At 32.5% G+C, this 22,458-nt stretch overlaps 1 protein-coding gene across 4 annotated transcripts in view; it reads left to right on the plus strand.

The window, feature by feature from the left end:
* LOC114325182 (PRL-1 phosphatase-like) overlaps positions 1 to 22,458 on the plus strand; it is a 113,240-nt gene that overhangs the window by 69,487 nt on the left and 21,295 nt on the right. For all 4 annotated transcript variants that reach the window (XM_028273176.2, XM_028273174.2, XM_028273175.2 and 1 more), the window contains exon 2: positions 20,227 to 20,540. In XM_028273176.2, coding sequence (XP_028128977.1) covers positions 20,228 to 20,540 — 313 coding nt within the window. In that variant the 5' untranslated portion in view covers position 20,227. The remainder of the gene's footprint in view (positions 1 to 20,226; positions 20,541 to 22,458) is intronic.

A 22,458-nucleotide genomic window follows, 5' to 3' on the forward strand; every position in this document is an offset into this window, starting at 1 on the left:
TTATTAATAACGTACTTAAGGAAAATAAAAGAACACTGTCTGCTACATATTATGGTAGGGGAGCAAAGTATGCTAAATGTGCAGTCACTCGAGCGCTTTGGGGACCTATCGGGTTGTGATTATTAGGTCCTAAAACCAAAAAAAGTTAAGTAAAATTTTCCCTTTTAGCGGGCGCTTGCCATTTTTTAATTTAATTTTTCATTTCCATTAATCGTTTTTTCCGAATATAGCGCCATCTATCCATAATTCGAAAAAATGTTTCGAATAAAAGTTGCTTATTTTTATGCAGAGAATTTAAATCTGCAATAAAAAATGGGGGCTCCCATTTAAGATTTTAAAGTAACCCCCCACCCCACCTCCGTGGGGGGTCGCGTTTGGTACCATTCAATATATTTTTCAAAAATATTAAATAAGTGTATTTTGCAGTTTTTCGATCTGATGTTTATTTTGCTAAATATCGCGGGATTTGTATTTAAAATTTAAAATTTACCCCCCACCCCTCTCTGCAAGGGGTCGTGTTTGGTATCTATCGATAGATTTTTGAAAAATATTGAAAGTGTAGTTTTTAGTTTTTCGATCTGACGTTTATTTCGCGAAATATTCGCCTTTTTCTTGTGAAACTTTGTGACTCACCAATTCCCTTACGCCCCGCTCAAATCGTCAGATTTTTTAAATATACACTGTTTTGCATGTACTTAACTTACCTTATCTTAATCTGACAATTTCGAGTATTTTTAAGGATAGATTTTTTTTTTTCGGGCCCCCCTAAACGAACTCCCCTGTGTTAAGAGCCAATATATGGCAGAGGTTCATCTGCAGGGTACCACGTTTCTCCCCATATGATAATCTGACGCGCTCGAGTAACTGCAAAAATCCCCGCTTGGGCTCCCCTACCATTATGACCTATGCATATTTTATTTTCTTTGCACCCTAAAACCACAGTGGTGGCCCAAAATCAATCTTTGATTATTTTCTTTATTAATTCTCCTTTTTTTGGGTGGTTTCAGGGAAAATATGGGGGTGCATTATACAAATTTGTAAATAAAACCAGTACATGGATAATCGCTGGAAGTTTTTTTACTCTAGCATAGGCGTTTCAGATGGTATAAAAAGGGGTTTTTTAAAATGTAACAACCTGTAATTAAAAAATTTGCAATTGCCCTTAACTGACACCTATACCGAAAATTCAGCTACTTATTTGTGATTAATTGCTGCAGGGCTTCTTCTTAATTTTCATTACAGTTAGGGAAAAATAATATTTTTTAAAATCATCTTTTTTAAAAATTTGTCAACTTTGGGGCGCCACCCCTGCTAAACGGTGAGTAATAGACATAATAGCTGTCGGGAAATAAATAGTACAAAATATAGTCCTCTTCATTCTACTGTTAAGTAAATTTTTTGCAAGACGTACAGGAAGAGCTACGTTTCGCAAAAACCGCAAATTACCCCGTTTAAAGGGATGAAAAGGGGGGTTCCGGGGCGAAATTGTTTAAGAAAAAGTTAGTCCTATAATAAGAACCCCTTAATATACTAGAAAAAAAAAATAAAACCGGACTTGTGTCTATTTTGCGAGGTTCAACCTCTGTTTCCTACACTATGTTATATTGTTTCAGTATTTTATCTCTCGCAGCTTGAATGCAGTAAATTAATTGTTCAATGGTAGCGATCAATTTTATTATTAAGTTCATGAGCCCATATTTCCAGTTTGTCTAAAAGTAAATTTACTCCGATTTCCATCAATGGGAGTGTGCAATATTTTTTCCCTTCAAGAATTGAAAAGAAAGCGGTTTAAAGCTTGTCAGATACTGACCAAATTTACTAATCAGAACCTTTATCTAATATTTTGCAAATATTTAGATTTTCGTTGTTGTCGCAAAATATAGTTAAAGAATGTTTTACACTTAAACCTCCTGTTAGCATCTCGAAAGTTGAATGCTATCTTGTAGGCACATCTAATTTTGGCTTAGTCATTAAGTTGCATTTGCCCTGAGTTTTTATTCTTTTTGACAAGGCATTTAATTTTACTTACAAGAGAGTTGAAATCTAAAGCAATATCATTTATATCAGTTTCTACTTCTATCTCATCCTCCAAATAATCAAAATCCTTTTCCATGTCTAAACGGTTTGGATTTGGCTCAACAATTTTTATAAAATCCTGAACAGCTAAGTTTAGAATATGTGCGAAACATACAAAATGCTTACTTTAAGCATGCCACTACACATCAATTTTTATTCGTCAGGAAATAAATGCATATCGGGGACTGTCCCAGTGACAGTGGAGGCCGTGTTAGCACGCAACGTAATAAAAAGGTCGCCGGGGAAGCACCGAACCGGGTAATCAAAAAATTTCAAGATCTTGAAATTTCTTAAGTCAAGACAAGGTATAAGATGACAAGAAAACGCCAAGATAAGATTTTTTTTTAAATTCTTGATTTTTTTCTCACGACAAGACGAGAAGTTGTTGTCAAGACAAGAATTCTTGTCTTGTCGACCCCTAGATACAACTTGTGAAAGGAATGTGAGTATTCGTGTCAATACTCGCAAGTGGTCATAAATTATTTTAAATTTTCCTTCATTACCAATTAGAAAGATTTAATTCATCGTTTCCCATGTTTAACTTTTTCCCTACTTTTCCAATAGCTTAATAAGACCACACCTAATAGAAGACACGAAAAACAGATATCCCAATGAAACTCAAAAAGCTTGCAAAGAACACAATGGAAAGATCGACGGCAGCAGTAATAACTGATTACGGTATCTCTAAAAATAATATATAGAAATAACAACTGGAGTACAACAGGCGACTTCTATATCAATGTCACTATACTCTGGGCTAATTAGCAAAAAATACAGGGAAAAGTTATTTACCAGTAATTTTATTGCTGGAATCGAATCTTATGACCCTATGTGTTAATAATATAGGTATGCAAAGTCCGCAGATAGTGTGCTACTTTTTTATAAACAAAATGGCGCCCGAAAATCGTGTTTTTTTTTTAATTTTTGCTCTATAACTCCAAAGATTTTAACTTTACACAAAAAACACTAAAAGAAAAATTCACCGTAATTAAATTCTGCATCGAGACGTGTTTTTCATGATTTACTTTGACGAAAATTTTCCCCGGAAAACGCGGGTTTTCCAACAAAATATTTAATTTTCAACTAAAATTTTAGATAAGTAATTGTTTATCAATAATTAAATAACTTGGTAATATAAAAGCCATTTTCGTATAGATTATAATTCCAGAAGCCAATAAAAATTGAATAAACAGTTTAGCAACAATTGAATTGTTAATTAAAAAATTATGGTCGCTATAATAAGCACAATAATCAAGATACATAAGAACAGCTATGATTTTTGTATAAAAATACACTGTACCTATGTAATGTACTTTACAGAATTTCGTCAAAGTAAATCGTGAAAAACACTTCTCGATGCAGAATTTAATTGCGGTGAATTTTTATTTGGGTGTTTTGGTGTAAAGTTAAAATCTTTGGAGTTATAGAGCAAAAATTTAAAAAAACACGATTTTCGGGCGCCATTTTGTTTATAAAAAAAGTAGCATCCCAGCAAACAGACCGACGTGTTAATTACGTGAATTTTGGGTACATTTGTCACCAATATACGTAAATTGCTTAAGTGAATTTCGTCTTTAAATTACGTGAATAACTCGTCTTCAATAGACGTGTTATTTACCTTAAATAGCAATAAAATGTTTCGGGGAATTCACGTTGCAAATACGTGTTGATTAACGTATCTTTTAGGGAATGTATATATTAGTATTCACGTGAAAGATACGTCCTAGGTTCACGTAAATAATTCGACCTTAATTAACTTATGAATCAAGTAATTATTATCATATGATATAAATAAAACAAGCATAATATAAAGTATCAACAATGTATTTATTTAGTAGAATTTAGAGACTTTAAAACATTTGTCTTGTATAATTATTATTATACAATATAATGAGCCAAAAATGGTACCGACCTAAATACACATTAAAAAATTTGCCAACACAAAACACAACACAGGCAGAGTACACAGGTCACTTTTCACTTTTTATTTCTAGGAGGACACTTCGACACTTTCTTGTTTTTTTCTAATTGCATCATCGGCACTTCAACCCTCGAGCAGTGAGGTAAACGTTAATACGGAAGACATAATTATTATAAATAAACTCGCCTAAAATAAAATGAAGGAAATAAAGCTCTTCACGTTTCACTTTCACTTTTTGTTGTGAGAACAGTGAAACAGTCACAGTGAGAAGCTGATATTAGTGGCTATGATCATCGATTTTAAAAATCGATTATTTTTAAATTACAGTTAAACTATATTCTACTTACTTTAAATTAGTAGGTATTAGGTATTTTCTTTTTATTTTAAAATTTCTTCTACTATTAACTAATTGGTCTTACTAAAAATCTATTTCAATACCAGAATAATATAAAAAAATAATCCTATCGAAACGTATCTATTATTCGATAAATCGATTAATTTAGTTTTCGAACCAACTATGTTAATCATGTACCTTGGTCACGTGATAGTATTTAAAGGAGGAGAAAGGCTTGGTAGTACGTCATCACCGCGCGCGATTTGAAAATTACTCAACTATGATACTTTCATCATTTTAGCTCATGTGATACTTTAAAAAAAAATAGCGTCAAATCAAGGTTGGATTGAAATAGTTATGCTAAATGATTTTAGAAGCGAAATCATAAACTTTTTGTTTAAATATTGGTATTATTTACATTACTTTTACGTGAAATACATCTAATTTTTCGACGTCCATAAAATACAGTGAGTAAAATTCAAGCGATACGTATTTAACCAACACCGTTGTAAAATTTTGTTTTCCAAAATATTTCTCAAAATTTAACCAAAGGAAGTTATTTCTGTTTCGTGATTATTACGTAAAATAAAACGTACCTTTGCGATGTAACCGACATTAACACCTATTATAAAAAACATGTAGTATATTCGTCATTATGATTTTATATTATTTCTAATGTCAAACATGTATAAAGGAAGCCCTAATATATAGGTGAATGATTTGGCACTGAAATACGTTTTTTTCCCGTCATAAATCACCGAGTTACGTATTCGTTGAAATTTGCCGTAAATTTAACGTAATCATCACGTAACTGGGCTCAAACCTGTTTGCTGGGATACTATCTGCGGACTTTGCATACCTATATTATTAATACATAGGGTCATAAGATTCGATTCCAGCAATAAAATTTCTGGTAAATAACTTTTCCCAAAAATGGCCTATTCTCCGATAATCTGCCCAGACTACTAGTTTTAATGCCGCTACAGAAGAAACAATAAGAGCTACTGAAATAAATGGTACAATTATTACATATAATATCGATGTCGTAACCTGTGGCGCACGTAGATGACATAACATAAACCAAAACAGTTTAAAGGAAGAATTTGCAGAAGAGGGATTTGGTAATAAATCAAAATAAAACAAAATACTTAACTAGCCCAAGAAAAAATCCAGGTAATGTGGACTGATTCCCCGCGACAAATGAATCGGAAGAGTCCAAAGAGGGCGGCAATCCCTGTGCTAGGAGTGTAGATGCAACAATGATGATGATGACATAAAAAATGAATAACAGATAATCTAGACGTGATAGAAAAAATCGATCAACGAAAAAAGGTTTAGAACATTGACGTCTTCATATTTTTATGATACAATTTGTGAAAGGAGGATTTGGTTGCAAACTAGTGATAATAATTAAGTTATTATTTTTAGCTTACCGTAAGTCTTACGTATATTTCAACGTTTAAATATAATCATTTCGCGAACCCCTCGCCAATTTCCACAAGTGTCAATACTCGCAAGTGGTCATAAATTATTTTAAAACCTTTCCTTCATTACCAACTAGAAAAATTCAATTCACCGTTTCCCAAGTTCAACTTTTTCTAAGGCATGTTTGTTTTAGTATTAGCCAATAAAAGTTGGCACCGTTACAACTCATGCATCAAATTATTTGTAAATAAGATTGTACATTGTGACGGTAAATTTGGATCCTTATTGCCATTAGGAACGATTGATCTGGAGCAGTAACGTAGTTTGTCAGTGATTGAGATGTAATGCATAATGGTGATTTTATTGAGAATTAATTATACAAAAAGTATTGCATACCTAACTGTATTAAGTCTGGAAGTTTTGATTAATATGTTCAACAATTATTCGACAAAAATGAAAAATACAAATCTATAAAATAAACAATTTCAAGGAAAAATTGAAAATTTTAGCACCTCTGGTCGTAATGACATCTCTCATTCTCTGTGGAAGGCTTTTTATTAGAAACCGTATGTAATAGAAATCCAAATTTTCCCATTCTTCCGTTAAAACATCCATTTTTTAAGTTATTTTTAATTATTGTGTCCGTATCTTCTCTATTTTTAATTTAATCAGTTAAACCCATTTGTACCTTTCGGTGTTGGGCTATCATTTCTATCTAAATTCTATAATTTCATTTGCTGAACTATTACTATAATAATATATGATTACTAGTGATATTTTTAAGTCATTCGATTCAATTTCCAAACAATATTTCTCTTTTACAAGAATATAATCTACCAAAGAACCGCCTAAAAATTTGTAGTATTTACGAAAATAATTTCCTTAACACGTTCAATGCCAATAACGCGCTGGCGCGTCGATACATGACTTTAGCTAGGTGCCGACGACGCTCTCGCGCGTTCAGACTTTCATCGATTATTATCTTGGATTATTTCACTGGCGCTACAACAGGGCTTTTTATATTTTAAAGGCAGGTAACTAGAGGTATCAATTCTCTAATTTTGTTCTTGGTTTTTCGATTTACGACTTTTTGTCCCGATAGGATGTGTATATCTGTTGGCTTTGTATTAAGTGTAAATATCAATAATAGCACATATAATTCTGCAAATGCTTATTAATTTATCGGATTACTAACCGTGTAAAAATTAAACATTCCCAGATTTCGGTATTTCCCCTATTTTCTAGAGTCGCTAATCGTAAAGCTTGGTAATACCCGGATAATTTCGGTGTTTCCCCTAAATGTTATTTGAGTTCTTTTACATCTCCTTTGGTTATTTTATATTTGAATGGCATAGGGTAAGCATACGGAAGTGCAAAAATGAATAACACTGACGATATTTTACAAAGTGGCTCAAATTCAAATAAAAAAATAAAATTAGATATGAAAAAAAAATTAACAGAGGAAGAACTTTTGAGATTATTAGAAACAAGCGATGAAGAATTTAGTGACTTTCTTGATTCAGACAGTGAATATTTACCAGAATCTGAGGATGAAATTGAAAATACTTTACCTACAGCACTTATTGAGGATACGGAAGATACGGTATGTTACAAAATTAAATGCAAATATTAACTTTTTATTAAAACATATTATTTAATTGTAGCCTAATCTACTCGTTGATGTTGATGAAAGCGATAAATGGAAAGAAAATTTTGATGGTATGAAAACTTTTCCTTTTTTAAAACACCAAGAGTTACTAGTAGAAGTTTCCGATAATAATCCAGTTGACTTTTTTCGGATGCTACTTACAGATGAATGTTTGCAGCAAGTATGTGATGAGACAAACAGGTATGCCGAGCACATTTTCTTATCTAATGCAGGGGCGACACATTCTAGGATTTTCGATTGGAAAATTTTTACTTCCGAAGAACTGCTAGTCTTTTTAGGATTAGTTCTACACATGGGTCATATTTCGTTGCCTAGGATTGAGGATTATTGGAAAAAGAAAGATCCTCTTTTTGCTAATGCAATTTTTTCCACTTTTATGGGCCGGAACAGATTTATGGTCATAATGCGATGTTTGCATTTTAATAATAATCCAGAAGAGGGAGAACAAGCACCTGAAGACAGAATTTATAAAATTAGACCGATGATAAACTTTTTCAATAAGAGAATGGAAGAAGTTTATTATCCTGATCGTAATTTGAGCTTAGATGAGTCAATGGTATTACACAGAGGACGACTTAATTTTAGACAATACTTAAAAAACAAAAAACATAAATATGGGATTAAGTTGTATATGTTGACCGAACCAAATGGTCTAATTTTAAAATTTTTAGTTTATTCTGGAATGTTTGACGATTCAGGTGGAAAAGGACATGTTAATAAAGTGGTTTTGCACCTTTTAGAAGGGAAACTAAATGTAGGCCATTGCGTTTACATGGACAATTTTTACAACAGCTTTGATTTAGCTAAAAATTTACTTGAATTTTCCACTTACTGCACAGGAACTCTTAGAATTGACCGTAAAAATAATCCGGCAGAAGTAAGGCAAGAAAAACTTGCTAAAGGTGCAACAATTGCCCGTTGCCGAAAAGGGGTATTAGTTGGCAAATGGAAGGATAAAAGGGACGTTTACTATATAACAACAGAATGTCAAAACACTTTACAAGAAGTTACAACAAGAAGAGGTCAACATGTAATAAAACCAGAGCCTATTATCAGATATAATAAAAATATGTCTGGTATTGACCGGCAAGACCAGATGCTTGCCTATTATCCGAGTCAACGAAAAACTGTACGATGGCCAACAAAAATATTTATACATGTTATACAGATGATGGCTATAAATGCCCACATACTATACAACAAGTACTCTGGAAAAAAGATTGGTCTTTACGAATTTCGTTTACAACTCGTTAGATCCCTTTTAAAAGTTATTAATTCTGAAGCCAAACTTGTTCCAAAAGATCATTCAGTAACAAAACGAGAGGTAAAGGATGTAAAGGGAAAAGTTATGAGAAAACGCTGTAAAACGCAGTCAACAAAATATTCGTAAAGATACAATTTACGAATGCAAAGCCTGTCCCGATACCCCTGGATTTTGTCTGGATTGCTGTCAAATATCCCACAAAGTTTAATGTTGTTTTATTTACTTATAATTTATGTTATTTTGTATTTCTTGTTTTGTTTTGTATTAGTAAATAAATGTTCCTACTGATTTTTATCAATATTATTTACAAAACGCACCAGCGCGTCGAACGGCGTATGTATACAAATACTAGAGTCGAGCGCCACTGACGCTCTGGCGCGTTCACCACCAACCCCTCTTGTATATATGTGCATTTAGTTTAAAAATACTTACTTTATTCGGACTTTTCCAGAAACTAATAAATAAACGTCTTTGTATCAAAAACAGTAAGCGGCTCCTGGTGAAAGCCTACCCAGAATGGACCGGCAGTTAACGTGTTAAAATGGAACAGCCATTATCAACAAACATTTTAAGAAATGCATCTTTCCAATGTTGAAATAAGATACCGTCATACCAGTCTTTTCCTGGGCCAAAGAGGAAAAATCATAAAGGTTGAATTCTTAAGTGATCATAATAATTTGAAATCGATTACATTCCGCCTCGAATATTTGCAACCAGAGTATCGGGTCATGTAGTTTTTTGTCTTTGTCGTTTTCTATATTAATTTAATCCTAATTTTATTTTGTATCAATTGGGCTCACCTATAATCCTACAATTATTTATCTTCAATTTTACATATTCACTATTGTGTCACAAGAATTTTCTCAATTTTATAAAAAATGTTTCATAATAATTGCATTCCTTTAATATATTTCCTACTATCAGATTGACTATATCTTAACTCCAATTTATTTATTTTTTAACTTTTCACCTACATTCAAATAAAAATTTCCCTTCTACATATACAACCACCAATAAAATATTAATATACATGTTGCCCTAATAACACAAAACATTCCAGGAATCTTCCTAGAAGGTACACACAGGACATTGAAAACATTCCTGGAATGTCCCCAAAAGCACACGAACGTCCCTGGAAAGTCCCAGGAAAGTGCTGTGTCAGCATTTTAAACATTCCTTGAATGTCTTGTTGGAACATTCCATGAATGTCTACGAATGTTCTTTGAACATTCACAGTATATTATTTAGACTGAATGTCTTGTTGAAACATTCCATGAATGTTCTTAGGACATTCAAAGTATATTTTTTAGACATTCTCTGAAATATATCGTCAGTGATGTGACAATACCTCCTATATGTTTTTTCATGAGTTTTGCAGGAGACGAAAAACATTTTTTACGGTCACCTCCTGTTTTCATACGTATGTTTTGACTTTTTTTGTAGTAAATAGATAGTTGAATTTACTACAAAACAAATCAAAAAATAATTGATGGATTCGACCGTTACTTGATGGAAGTTCATTTTATCTCACAATAAAACACTGAAAAACGTTTGTTTTTCTATACTTCCACAAAATTTATTACAACTATGTTATTACTACAGCTGTATCACTTGAGAAAGGCACTTTGCCGAAACAGCTGTAGTAATAACATAGTTGTAATAAATTTTGTGAAAGTATAGAAAAACAAACGTTTTTCAGTGTTTTATTGTGAGATAAATCAAAAAATATATGAAAACACGAGGTGGCCCAAACAAGTTTTTCATCTCCTACAAAATTCATGAAAAAGCAGATAGGAGGTATTGTCACATCACCGACGATATACCAGAAGTACAGTAGGAAAAATGAAAGAATACCCATGAACGAACATATAAAACACGCTGTATTTTCCTGTCACCGTGTCACACAAAAACTGATCAGCACAAGTACATGTAATAATTATTGTTACTTGCACTGGACAATTTTCTTTGTGACACGGTGACAGGAAAATACAGCGTGTTTTATATGTTCATTCATAGGTATTCTTTCATTTTTCCGACTGTATATGTAGCCATACAAAATAATACATCCTTGATAAATATAAACATTTTTATTGCACAAAATCTTGTCATACATTTTTTTCCATAATCATCACTACGATGACGATTCATTGTATTGAATTGTTCATTAGAATTACAATCTGGTCATAACTCTGACCAATGAGCAATTTTAATTTAACCTAAATTACTACTTTTTCTTAAAATGAAGAGCTTACCCATAGCGTCTCTTATCTAATCTAACAGGCACACAAGCACTATGCTCTGCTTTTCTAACCTCACTATTCTAACATACACATGCACACAAGCATTATGCTCTGCTTTTCACTATCACTCAAACTAGTTCAAAAGGCTTTGTCCTCTTCAATCTTCTAGTTTTCCCAGTAGTATCCAGGAGCTGGATTTCCTCAATATTCTTGTAGGTACTTGTTCCTTGTGACTTCCAACTTTACTCCAACTTTAAAAACAAATCCAGCTGTAAAATATTAATGTGCCTGAAGGCTTTTGTATGCTTTCATCTATAATATCTATAATAGTAATTTGGTGGAATGCACTTTATGGTAAAAGCTAATTCTGACTGAATTGTATATGGATCTAAATCCCCAATTATTTTCAGCTTCAATAAATATCTAAAACAATAAAAGAAATAATGTTATTGCTTGCAAAATTCATCAATATTGATAAATATCAGAGAAAAATGAACATTGATAAAAATTGTTTGCCCTACCTCTCTCCAAACATCTGGTGTCTCCAATAATAATTTCCTTAAATAATCACTTTGCAGTGTGGTAAAGTTTATAAAGTTCACAAAATACAGCAAACAAAATCCAAATGAATCCAAAATATGAGGATAAACAGTGAAATGATGAAATGAAATGATATTACAAACATAACCTCTGTAACCTGTATGCCATGCCAACCAGAACCAGAAGTCACGTGGTTTGGATTGCCTAAATACATATACACGCGCAGCAAATTTGAAAATGAATGCAAATTGAATAGCAAATGGCCTCTCTTAAAATATAGGACATTGGTAGTATGTTCATAGAATGTCTTGTGGTAACATTCCACGAATGACTTAATCAGATATTCACCGAATGTTCCTTGAATGTCCAGTACATTCAAACATTAATAGAACTTTGATAGTACATTCCTGGAATGTTTTGTGTTGTTAGGGTGTTGACATAGTAATTTCTTTGTATAATAATATCCCAATTCAAAATTTAAAAGTTTCTTTTATCTCACCACCTTCTTATTTATTTTTATTTCTATCATTACTACTAATCAGCTTACTTTCTTCATCTTGATTAATTTGATCAGTTTAATTTTATTTTATACAGTCAATTTGTAGTTACAGTTAAAAATAATTTTTCAGATATTAAAATCTTTACCATATCATCGGTTTGGATCATGACTTTTGTTTTAAATTCTTTTGAAAATCGACTACCTTCTACCTCAACTGGCAATGTCACATCAAGCATTTCCTTACAAACCTTTGACACTTGGTAGTTATCGTTGACCTAAGATGGTTGATTGGGTCCTCGGGTAGAGTATTAGTCTAAGAGCTAGAGCCAAAAAATCATCGTCATAAGTAATATGGAGTTTGGCATGTGAAATGTGTCTATTGTATATTGATAATTATGACCCCTTTCAGGTTGACACCTCAGTGGATACAGGAACTAGCAATAAGGGATTAAAGGGGAATGTTAGTGTAGTCTTTAAAGGTTTTCACCTCCTATTTTGTTACACCTCCATCAATTTGCATGAAAATTGGTGACTAGTTAGAACATATCTCAGAAAATAAAATTGATTTGGTGCCAACTTGCACTTTTACCCTGGGGGTGGATACCACCCTTTCTCGGGGGTGAAAATTATTTTATTAAAAATAACCCCACAAATCGATAGAAGGACAAATTATAAGTAAAATTTGTTATATAATGTTATTAAAATAAATCAATATTTTTTGAGTTATTGAAGATCAAAGATTTGTCTGTTTAAGAGCACGACATGCGTGAAGTTACGGATGATAAAAAGAACATATTAATTAATTGTATGTTACTAAGATATTATTTTAATATTATTTCGATATTATAAATTTAGCAAACGTGTATTCGAATATGTCAAATATACTCATTACTGGACACCCCCAGTTTCTGGACATATTCAGTTTATAATGAAAAAAAATCAATTAAATATCGAAATAATATAAAAATAATATTTTACTAACATACAATTAATTAACATGTTCTTTTTATCATCCGTAACTTCACGCATATGCTCTTAAATAGACAAATCTTTGATCTTTAATAACTTTAAAAGTATTGATTTATTTTAATAACATGATATAACAAATTTTATTTATGATTTGTCCCTCTATTGATTTGTGGGGGTATTTTTAATAAAATAGTGTTCACCCGCGGAAAGGGGTGGTATTCACCACCAGGGTAAAAGTGCAAGTGGCACCAAATCAGTTTTGTTTCTTGAGGTATGCTCTAACTAGTTGTATTTTCATACAAATCGATGGAGGTTTAACAAAATAGGAGGTGAAAACCTTTAATGACTGCACTAACTTTCCCCTTTCATCCCTTATTGCTACTTCCTGTATCCACTGAGGTGTCAGCCTGAAAGGGGTCATAATTGTCAATATACTATGGACACATTTCACAGGAAAACTCCATATTACTTATGACGATGATTTTTTGCCTCTAGCTCTCCGTCTATATCACCATGTTCCCAGAGGTTATATCCATGAACATCGGCGTTTAGCCTTTACAATATCATTTTAACATAATGTAGATTGATTTATAATCACAACCATTGTTTGGTTCTGGGGCTATTTTGCAAGTATTCAAGTAAGTAATCATAACCACACTTTTTTAACTTTCAAGGTTTCAACCATCATTTCAATTTTAATAGTGGGATTACTTTTTTGATTTTAAATTAACTGATGAGGGATCGATAGGTTCGAAAACGTTCTGATGAACACATTTTATTCAATCCATTGGGATCTTTAAAAATTTTAGTAAATATACCTTTTACATAGAAGTGGTTTTACTTCATGTTCCACTTTGTTTAAAAATATTTTGTCTTAACTGTGGTTCTAAAATTTTGATACGATCTTCAATTTAACCCAGATTTGCTTGACGTACAATAAATTGTATACCATAAACATATTTTGACTTGTACATATGCACATTCTTTGTCTTGGTAAATCTTAAATCCTTTCAGTAAGTCTTAACCAACCATAAAGTGTAATAGTTGTGGATTGCTTACTTTGTGATTTCTGGCGATAATTTTGTGATAAAGTTTATAAGTGTTATAATGCGGATGAATTTGGAGAACGATTTGCTAAATAATTAAATATTTGTTATATTTATGCAGAAAATATATGTATATATTGTTACATTTTTTTAGGAAATATTACGCGAATTTACTTTTAATTATTATTAAATAAATAAAAGACTTACTTGAAATTGTTTATTTATAAAACTTACAATTAACACTTATTTAACAACAATATCTAATTTATTTTACACTTTCTAACATTTAATTTATTTACAAATACGACTTATCTACTTTAAAAATACATACATTTCAGCAACCCGATCAAACAATAAAACAATATATCGCGTCGAATATATTAACTGACTGCCTGCTGCTTAAAAATCATCCGCTTATATAGATACGGCTCTGCTTCGAGAACATTTGGAAGGTCTGAGGCGGGTCTACGCCTATCATCGGGGAAACTTCTGGATTAGCGGAGACATTACTCGTCGATGACGTGTCGCTGTTGTTTGTTGACTACTAGGGGCAGGGCCGGCCTCAGTTAGAAATTCGTCACAATATTTTAGTACATACCGGTAGAGAACACATATATATATATTTCTATTTAGATTTAGAAATTGATTAAATTATTATTCTACAATTAGCGTTGGGCTATTTCATTTTAGTGTACAAAAAATTGTACGCCAGGAAAATACCATACTAGTTATTATTAGGAGCTTTTCACTGGAGGAAGCGCTTGGTATGTTGGAGAATCATGAAAATTTAGTAGCAATTGTAGACAGTATTTTTTATATATCACACATAAATTATTAATTGGCGTCTTGACTGCTTCTTTATCTAGCGTAGAAAAACATCTAACAGCTGATGTAACATATTTGTAGCATTTAATTCTCTTTAAAATATCTTGAGTAGGTAATATTGTGGCATATAACATTAAATAATTCAATTCCGAATCTTTCTTGCCCCTTTAATTGTTTCACTTTCACCTGCTTCATCAAAAAGTGTTTTGCTCTTCTTTGTTCTTTAAAGGTCAGTTGTATATGATATGTTTGAGATATCCTCGTCTTCGCAAAAAATATGTTCGGCTTCTAGTTCAATAGATCGGCTATTGAAAATATGTTCGGCTTCAAAATAGATGTCATTAATTCTACTTAAATTGACACGTTTAAGACCACAGTTTCTTCACGTTCACGTTTTGCATTAACTCGTTCCAAAATTTTTGTCCAAATCAGAGTCAATAGAGCTGTCTCAAAAGTATCCATTTTATTCTGCACTGTCTTGGCTTCATTTTTAATTGCTAATTTTTCGTCTCTGTTCTTGCTTAATTGGAAAAAATAAGTTTTATGGATCCCTAGTTTTTAACTAAAGCATTTACAGGGTCAAAAGTTTCTACAAGTTTTGATTTCATTACTTCCAAGAATTCATTGCAAATTTGGTGAGACAGATAGCTAACTGAAACTTTTCATTTATTCGCATTCCGTTGTAAATGCTCAGCTAAGAAGTAGTCAAATTTAGCCTAGTATGCAAGACAATTTAAGTAATTTCCTTTATGACGACAGGTTAAATTCTCATTGGATCAACGGAAAGTTAGTTCTTGAGAAGCAAGTAATTTAGTAGTGACAACAACTCTTCTTAGGACGTTTATCCAATATTCAGCTTCGCGTTCTACTTGCTCTTTCAAGGCAGCGTCTATAACTCCAATTATTGATAATCCTGTTATTAATGTAACCATAGAGTTCAGATGAAATTTACTTTCTTCGTGAGATTTAAGCAAACTATTCAAATGTTTCCAGTGGGTTCATCCAAAATCAGTTAAACTATATTTTCAATTGAACATTATTTGCACGGGTAACAATAAACAGCTTTAACACTTGCATCGTATGTTAGCCAATCTCTCTTTTCTTTGCCTCCTTTGGGTTTTCCTCTATACAAATTGTTTTCATTTAATCTTCTATTATAAGGTTTGTCTCCATCTTGATACATTTTTTTACAATTTTCTAAGGAATCATTCTTTGGTTTAAAAGTTCACAGTTTTTATAAAGTCATCAGTCTTAAAACCAGATCATTTCGAAATTGCAGGTATTTCGTCTTTTTTTCTATTTTGGAAAATATGTAGATTATTTAGCAGACTTTACTTTTTTACTAATAAAAGGAACGGGTCCCTATGGGCCCCTCCGGGGTCCGTGTCCCTGGGCGCCGGTCCAGTGCATAAACCGGCACTAGGGTTAAGAACAATATTACTTATAATTAATATTTATAAGTAAATATTATAATTTATAAGTAAAATTTTGAAATATGAGAAAAATCTGGAGTTAATGGGTTTTAAATCAACTATTTCCTGTCAAACTATGTTTTATTAAGAGTGTAATCATTATATTATACACCACACCGATATTTTCATATGATTTAATGCAAATTTCATCAATGATGTTGTATTTGGAGAAGTAAGACATTATCAGTGAAGTGGTAGCGAAAAAACTTTGTTTATAAACTATGCATTTTTATCAATTATTTAAAGATATTTACCATTTAATGTCTAGTCAAGACTAATTTATCTTGATTGATGAACTTTATCTTCAGATTGATCTATTATTAATTATTATTATTGATAGAAAAGTCGTTAAATAGAAAAACATTGAAAACAAAAATTTGTTAATGTGCGACTGTTACATTATTAGTCCAGGAACCGAAGCATTTCACCTCGCAATTTTTACAGAATGGATCGATTTGCTTGAAAATTTGAGAGTACGTAGTGGATAGTTCAAGGATCAAAATCTATATGATGCTGAAAGGCGCTTTTACTATGGGGCGGTTGCCACCCCATCTTAGGGGTGGAAATCTTTTATTATATTTTGACTGCAAAAGTTGATAAAAACATTCATTCTAAGCAAAAAATGTTCTATACATTTTTTTGATAAAATTAATACTTTTCGATTTATTCGCTATCGAAAGTGTTAGTTTTATAAAGAAAAAATCAATGTTTTTCGATATATACTCATTTACCATTCACTCAATTTCTGCCGTAGAAAAATTTTTTTCAAACCAAGTTCTTCGGAATTAAATAACCTACAATTTCATATAAAAACATTTTTTCGTATAACTGATGCTAATCTTTCTATTCTGAAGAAAATGACGTTCTTTACCAAACTACAAAAAGTCGTTATTCGCTTTTACTCCAGTTTTTTAAAAACTAATGATTCTAAGCCAGTCAAACTTCTAGAATCTATTAATAATACATAAATAAAGAAGAATGAATAAGGCCAATGACTAAAAGCAAAGCTAACTTACATTATTATGCTTCCAATTGGATTTCTTTTTTTTTTTCAAAAAAATATATTGATTTTTTAACCGTAACCTTTTTAATTTTTATCTTAGAAAGTTTAGTAAAAAATAATTCTATAGGTTTTTACAAAATCTATAAGACTATTAATATTAAATCCTTTTAAAATCCTCAGTCGCAAAAAGTGGTGATTTTGAAAGGGTTGGTAAAGGTGATTTTTGCATGTTATTACAAGATTTAATTGTCAATAGCTCACTCAACTTTTACCGTAGAAAAAATTTTTGCAAACCAATTTATTGGAAATTAAATAAGCTACAATTCTATATTTAAATATTTTTTCGTATCTCTGATAATAATCTTTCTATTCTGAAGAAAAGGGAATTTTTTACCAAATTTCAAAAATGCGATATTTGCTTTTGACTCCATTTTTTTTTAAAAACTAATCATTCTAAACCAGTTAAACTTCTAAAACCTATTAATAATACATAAGTAAATAAGATGAAATAAGGTCAATGACTAATTTTAATCAGGGTGGTGATTAGGGGTTTGCTTTCGTCACTTTTTCGCTGAAAAATATAGGGTCTGACATTATTGTCATTATAAGTCACTTAATTTTTGAGCTAAAGAATTTTTTTATTTCTGGAGGTAGATATTTTTAAATACTTCAAATTAGTTTAAACAAGTTATCTTCGAAAAATGTATAGTTTTCCCATCTTTTGACTTTGAAACTACAATATTTAGCATATGACGAAGAAGAGCTAACATATAATAAAGTATAGCTAGATTACTATTGGTCTTAAAGAAAATTAAAAAAAAAACGGTTTTGTTGATTTTTTCAAAAGGTACATTTTTGTTAAGCAAATTTGTTTTGATAAAACGAAAACTTTTTGAGTTATTTGCAAAAAACTGATTAAAAACATTAATTTTTTTAATATAAAACTAACACTTTCGATAGCGAATAAATCGAAAACTATTAATTTTATCAAAAAAATGTATACAACATTTTTTGCTTAGAATGAATGTTTTTACCAACTTTTGCGGTCAACATGTAATAAAAAATTTTCACCCCCGACATGGGGTGGCAACCACCCCCATGGTAAAAGCGCCTTTCGGCATCATATAGATTTTGATCCTTGGACTATCCATTACTTACTCTCAAATTTTCAAGCAAATCGATTCATTCTGTAAAAATTGCGAGGTTTTGTCCTATTTTAAGCTTCATTACTTGGACTATATTTGACAAATAATGACATGATTTCGAAGTCAGTTAAATATGATTCATAAATAATATGGTTAAATTTAAAAAAATAATGCCCTTGGGCATTAAATTTAAATAACTGGTTAATTAATGTCAGGTTGACAAATAAAAACCTAAGTAAAACTATGGTTACCACAATTACGTTACGACTATTGCTGGTAAATGTACTTATTTGAAAACTAATTAATTCAAAATTCATTCGAATTTTTTGCATATGAAGAAGAATTTAGTCGGACATTGGACATTAAACGTTGGAGACTCCATCCTATCCACAAAAGCCATTTTCAACAAGGTGTAAAGAGCAAAAAGCGAAGTAGGGCTGACGATTAATGAAGAGAAGACGAAATATATGTGTATAAATAGAACGACACGAAGAGACAGGAAAGGACAAAATGTGACGGTCAACACCTTCAATTTCGAAAAAGTACAACGTTTTAAGTATCTGGGGGCCGTAATCACAACTGACAACGATGTTACTGAAGAAATAAAAGACAGAATCCAATCAGCAAATCGCTGTCTATTCGCACTGGATAAGCTTATAAAATCAAAAAATCTTACAAGAAGTTCCAAGATCAAAATCTATAAATCCATCGTCAGACCTCTACTAACATATGGTTGCGAAACGTGGACCATGACCAAATCAAACGAAGAAAAGCTCAGACGTTTTGAACGAAAAATACTTAGAAAACATTTCGGACCTCACCACGACATTAACACAAACCAGTATAGGATCAGAATCAACTTCGAATTAAAAGAACTCTACAATGACACCAATATTGTCCAAGAAATTAAATCACAGCGACTAAGATGGGCAGGCCACGTGCACAGACTTCATAACGAGAAACTTGTTAAGACTGGTATGGGAGGAGATTCCTACAGGCCAAAGACCACTCGGACGTCCCAGAATGCGATGGAGAGATAACATCTAAGCAGATCTTCGCAAAATGAACATCCCATTTGACCCTAGGTTGATGGAAGACCGAACAAATTTGAAGAAAGTTGTACAGTCAACCAGAACCCACCCAGGGTTGTAGCGCTACGTTATGATGATGATTAAACGTTGCAGGCACCACGGGTATGATAGATAATAACGCTTTAGGTCAACGTATATCCCTCGGGCCAAAGTCCCTGTTATATATACCATTGACCTCGAGCGTTATTATCCTTATAACACCCTTGGTACCTTAATACACCTTAAAACACCTTTTTGGTTGCATATTAATGAATTTGTCCTGAAATTTTCATATGGATTATGTTTAGTTATTCTTCGGCAAAATAGTAGGTAATTCATGTCACAAGTTCTAAAAGTGATATTTTATGGGATGCATAGGACGATTCCTGAAAATTGCTGAATGCAAGAATGCAGGGAAGAAGACTTGTTGGAAGACCTAAAAAGAGATGGGAAGACGAAGTCGATGAGGATACCAGGAACTTTCTGGGAACGCGTTCATGGAATAGAACAGCGGTAAATCGAAATGATTGGAGAAGCTTATTGAAGGAGGCCAAGGCTCGATTTGGGCTGTAGTGCCATTGGATGGATGGATAGAACAATTCCAGGATTCACCTTCGTCTCGTCCTGGAATCCTACGAATCTCGTAAAATCACTTTTGGACCATGTTTATTTACTGACCTGCATTCCTAAAAGAAAATTACATATAAATAATTCTCGTTCTTTTTCAGAATGTCCGCCATGACGGAATTCGCTCTAATCAACTTCAAAGGATTCAAATTTCTCATAACCAAAAATCCATCCAACAACAACTTGGAAGCGTTCATCAAGGAGCTGAAGAAGAACAACGTGAAAATCGTCATCAGGGTATGTGAGCCGACGTACGACACTGAAGCTTTGAAAGGAGCTGGTATACAAGTTGTTAATTTGACCATTCCAGACGGAACCTGCCCTTCTGATTCCATAGTTCAGGAATTTTTCCATGTTTGCAAAAGACAGTTTTGTATTAATCCAGAGTCCTGTATAGCAGTTCATTGTGTTGGAGGTAAGTTAGTCATAATGTACAGGGTAGCGAAAAAGTATGGAAATATGGTAATTTCTCTAAAACCAATGAATACACCTGTAAGTGCGCCATTAATGAAAAACGGACCTATCAAATGGATTTTCATTAAACTAGCCCACATATTAACTTTTTGGAGATATTGTGTGTGAGTCTTATCCATCGATCTGACCAGTATCGGTAATGTGTCTGTTAACAGTACCGTTCGAGCAAAATGTTGCTTCATGACTAAATACCAGGAAATCTAAAAAATCGTTTTGTAATGATGATAGGGAATATAACGCTCTATTCCTAGCACCTATATCTGATGAGAGCTGTTTTTTTTATATCGTTTTCATCTGTGATTACTGCTCCCAGATATTTAGACTCTTTTGCTATTTCAAAATTCTTCTTCTTCTTCTTCTTCTTCCTCTTTATAAGCAATTCTGCTTGTTCATTGGCGGATTGATACCTCTATGGAAGGTTGTCGCTCCATCTTTTGCGCGGTCGGCCGATACTTCTTCTGCCGATTGGTGATTTATCTCGTGCTATTTTGACCACACGTGTCTCCCCCATTCTGGTTATATGGTTGTTCCATTCTTTTTTTCTATTTAGTGTCCATTCGTTTATACACTGTACGTTACATTGTCTTCTAATATCTTCGTTCCTCTTTCGATCTCTCAGTGTATTTCCTGTAATTCTTCTCAGTACTCTCATCTCTGCCGTTTCCAGTAGTCTTTGTGTTGTGGCTGTATCGGGTCTTGTTTCTGATGCATATGTCATTATTGGTCTTACACTGGCTTTATAAATTCTTGACTTCATCTCAGTGTTAATATGTCGGTTTCGCCATATAGTGTTATTAAGGCATCCTGCCAATCTATTTGCTTTTTGTACTTGATTTCTCACTTCTTTGTCTAGGTCTCCGTAACTTGACAATGTAATTCCAAGGTATTTTACTTCCATTACTTGTTCAATACTGATACCATCAATTTCTATTTTGCATCTGATTGGTTCTTTACTGATTACTAAAGTTTTAGTTTTTTGAGATGAAATTGTCATATTGAATTCTTTTGCTCTTATGTTAAATCTGTGGACTAATCTTTGCAGACTATCTTCATCTTGGGCTATCAATATTGCGTCGTCTGCGTAGCAGAGTATTTTTACTTCTTTGTTTCCCATTCTATATCCTCTTCCTTTGTTGACGTTTTTGATGATTTCATCCATGATTAAATTGAAAAGCAGAGGACTCAATGAGTCTCTCTGTCTTATTCCGCTGCCTATATCTACAGGTTCTGTAAGTTCATCTATTCTGACTTCCATCTTGTTATTTTGGTAGATGTTCTCAATAGTTTTTATGATATCTAGAGGGATTTCTCTATTATACAGAAGGTGGATTACATCCCTGAGTCTTACTCTGTCAAATGCTTTCTTTAAGTCAATCAGACATAGAAATGCTGGTCTATTATACTCTAGTGATTTCTCAGTAATTTGCTTTATGACGAATATTGCATCTGTACACGATCTTCCAGTACGAAAACCCTGTTGTTCATCTGCTAAACTTATCCTCTGATTCATTACGTCTTGTAAGATTTTAGTTGTAAGTTTTAGGGTAGTATTTAACAAGTTGATACCTCTGTAGTTCTCTGGCTGCTTTTTATCTCCTTTTTTGAATAGTAGGATTAGTTCGCTCGTTCTCCATTCTTCCGGTATTTTACCGTGTTTTATGATTTTGTTAATTAATGTTGTTAATTGTTCTGTCGTTGCTGCTCCACAATATTTCAGTAGTTCGTTTGGTATTCCATCCTTACCTGCAGCTTTTCTGTTCTTCAGCTTTTCGAGTGTTTTTCGTACTTCCTGTGCACTTATATTAACATCTTCATCTGTGGTAATTTCTGGTGTTTCCGGTTCTAGCATTATTTGTTCT

This window comes from Diabrotica virgifera, chromosome 9 (genome assembly GCF_917563875.1).
Source record: "Diabrotica virgifera virgifera chromosome 9, PGI_DIABVI_V3a".
Classification (NCBI taxonomy): domain Eukaryota; kingdom Metazoa; phylum Arthropoda; class Insecta; order Coleoptera; family Chrysomelidae; genus Diabrotica; species Diabrotica virgifera.